At 52.8% G+C, this 2633-nt stretch overlaps 1 protein-coding gene and 1 pseudogene across 2 annotated transcripts in view; one reads left to right on the top strand and one right to left on the bottom strand.

Moving 5' to 3' along the window:
• Positions 1-1128: 1128 nt before the first annotated feature.
• Positions 1129-2151, bottom strand: LOC146589405 (uncharacterized; annotated as a pseudogene).
• Positions 1696-2633, top strand: part of ZFPM2 (zinc finger protein, FOG family member 2) — a 313640-nt gene continuing 312702 nt past the window's right edge. For both annotated transcript variants that reach the window (XM_085316305.1, XM_085316306.1), the window contains exon 1: positions 1696-2189. In XM_085316305.1, the coding sequence (XP_085172431.1) occupies positions 2150-2189 (40 nt within the window). In that variant the 5' untranslated portion in view covers positions 1696-2149. The remainder of the gene's footprint in view (positions 2190-2633) is intronic.

Genomic DNA, 2633 nt, shown 5'->3' with positions numbered 1-2633 from the left:
TTTAAAGTATCTGAGCAACAAATATTTGAATACATTTCACTGTTTCAATCATGCTCTCTTCTTTAATGAAAAGGTGTCTTATACCTATTCACTCATAACTTACAAACATTATTTTCCAGCAAATATGATGGAAACTTAGCACACTGCCATACTAGAATTTTTGTTCCTTATATGAAGACTTTTGCAAAGTTAGTCAAACAAATAATCACAGAAGATTTTGAGTTTGGGCTAAAACCATTGTTTCTATAGCTGAGTATCAGTGAAACAAGTGTTTAACAGCTTACCTGAATTTAAAGCATTTAATTCCTGCTAGTGAAGCTATAAGAACACTTAATCTTGTAGTACGATTCATGTGTTCGATTTTAAGTTTTTGAAAACAGGGTAATAAGGACGTTTCAGTATCAAGTGTCCTTACTTGGCAAAAGTGAAATCTGGCTGCTTTTTTTTCAAGATTTTTGGAAAGTTAACGTTTGACAACACTGGCAATCTGGCAATGCGTGAGTAACGCTAAGCAATATAAGGTATTGAGACCATGGTTTGTTCATAACGATAGATCATTTACAATTGCTTAAGTAAATTAAACAATGTAGGTGATTAAAACAGCATGTTCAAGAGAAATTTTGTCCTATTAAACACAGAGACTGTAAATGCAAGGATTGCTAGGGGTTTGGCTTTGTCAGAATACTTACACTTAATGTTAGTAATACAACTGCCAGATGTTGGTTTCCACTGTGCAAGAATAAAGTATTTTCTATAATAAGACTATTTGAAAAGGCAAATCTAATTAAATACAAGGTACTTAGCTGGTCTTTGTCTTTTCTTTATCTAAGGGTCAAAAACCCGATCAATCACACATGCAAACAGTGATTACCACATAGCAAACGCTCCCAGAGACTACAGAACCACCAGCCACCAYGGGTTTGCGCAAATGGTTAAGACAACCGAGAATAATGGGCAGATTTGTTAAGAAAAGAACGGCCTGGTGGTTCGAGAACACTGAAGAGTCTCCGACTTGTTCTGTAGTTTCCCCAGAACATCATTAATCTGCCGCGGACGAGCGCTCCCGCCGCTGCGAGCGGAGCGGCACCGCTCTCGCGCGCTCTGCGGGACCGTTAACGCGAGCCCGCCTCAGCACCCGCCCCTGGCGACACCTGCGAGGCGAGGTCGGGATCCCGCCGCCCGGCGGCAGCAGCCCCCTACGGCCGCGCTCAGGCACGGCGGTGGACAACTCTGCCCTGCCCGCCCAGCCGCGGGCTCCGCRGGGTCTCCCGATCTCCGCGGCCCCGGCCTAGGGGGGCCGGAGCGGGAGGAAGTGTTCGCTCTTGCGAGAGGCAGGGCCGAGGCTGGCTCTGCCAGGACACCTCGGCGGGTTCCCCGTGCGGGGCGGAAGGACTCGTGCCTACTGTGGCTCCCTACAGAGTTTCCTCGGCCTTTCTCTTGCTTTGCCTCCCTTAGGAAAGTTGCAGCTCTCTCAGCTACCAGAAGCCCTGACAGACAGAGCCGGGACAAGTGAAGCCTCCCGCCTCGGCACCCCGCGCCCCAGGGGCAGCAGGCGATTTGCATGCGTGCTTGTCTCTGGCAGCAGCCACTGCCCGTCAAGCCTGACGGACAAACGCCCCCCTCTTTCCGCCCCCCCGGGCCGGAAAGCCCCTCCCTCGCCGGCACCTCCCGCCGCCTGTCAGTCGGAGCGGAGCGGAGCGGAGCGCGGCGCGGGGAGCGGAGGCGGCGCGGCAACGGCACAGAGCGAGCGGGAGAGGGAGAGAGCGAGCGAGCGAGCGCGGAGCCGGCTCTTCCTCCCTCCCTCCCTTCTTCCTTCCCTCCCTCCCTCCCTTCCTTCCTCCTCTCCCTCCTTCCCTCCCTCCTTCCCCTGCTCCCTCCCTCCGTTCTTTCCGTTTCTCTCTCTCCCCCTCATTCTCGCGCTCTCACCCACTCCGATCTCCCTGTTCCTCTTCCCTTCTTCCTCCGTCACACACGCACGCACACACTCCTTCCCCTCTCCCTGTTTTTCTGTCATTTGACTCTGCATCTCCGGGCGGCCACCGGCTCCTCTATGAATCCAGTCTATTGATCTGTCACCCTCCCTCCACCCCCGTCCCCTCCCAGCTCCACTCCTGCACCTGGAGCAAGGCGGGAGCGGCAGCCGAGCAGCATGTCCCGAAGGAAACAGAGCAAACCCAGGCAGATCAAACGTAAGTTTCCTGAGGGGGGCTCCCTCTAACAGACTTTTATTTATTTCGTTCTTGGGAGACGGGAGAGAGGTGGCCGAGGGGAGCAGTAAGGGGTCCAGAGTACGGACCGGCCGCTTAAACTTTGCCAGAGAGGCTGAGGATGGGGAGAGAGAAAGGGGACGGGAGCGAGAGCCAGGAGCTGCTTTGATGCAGGCAGAGCAGCCTCCTCACTGTCTCATTTCTGCTCCTTTGGAGCTGTTGCTGCCTCCTCATAGTCTTTCCAAACTATTCCACCGAGTTTCGGAGTGGGATCCCTCAAGTTGAAGCAGCGCAGGGAGAGCTGCGTAAAATAGTTCGCGAACACCGTACAACTAAGCAACTTTCTGTGCGTGACGCGTGCGAACAGACCCTGGGCTGCAGTAAGTACCAGAGTACCGCAAAAAGTGTGTGTGCGGGGAAAAAAAA

This window comes from Rhea americana, unplaced genomic scaffold (genome assembly GCF_003343005.1).
Source record: "Rhea americana isolate MKP2758 unplaced genomic scaffold, rheAme1 scaffold_46, whole genome shotgun sequence".
Lineage (NCBI taxonomy): Eukaryota > Metazoa > Chordata > Aves > Rheiformes > Rheidae > Rhea > Rhea americana.
The sequence above is the reverse complement of the archived record's forward strand: the minus strand, read 5'-3'. Positions and strand labels throughout refer to the sequence as shown.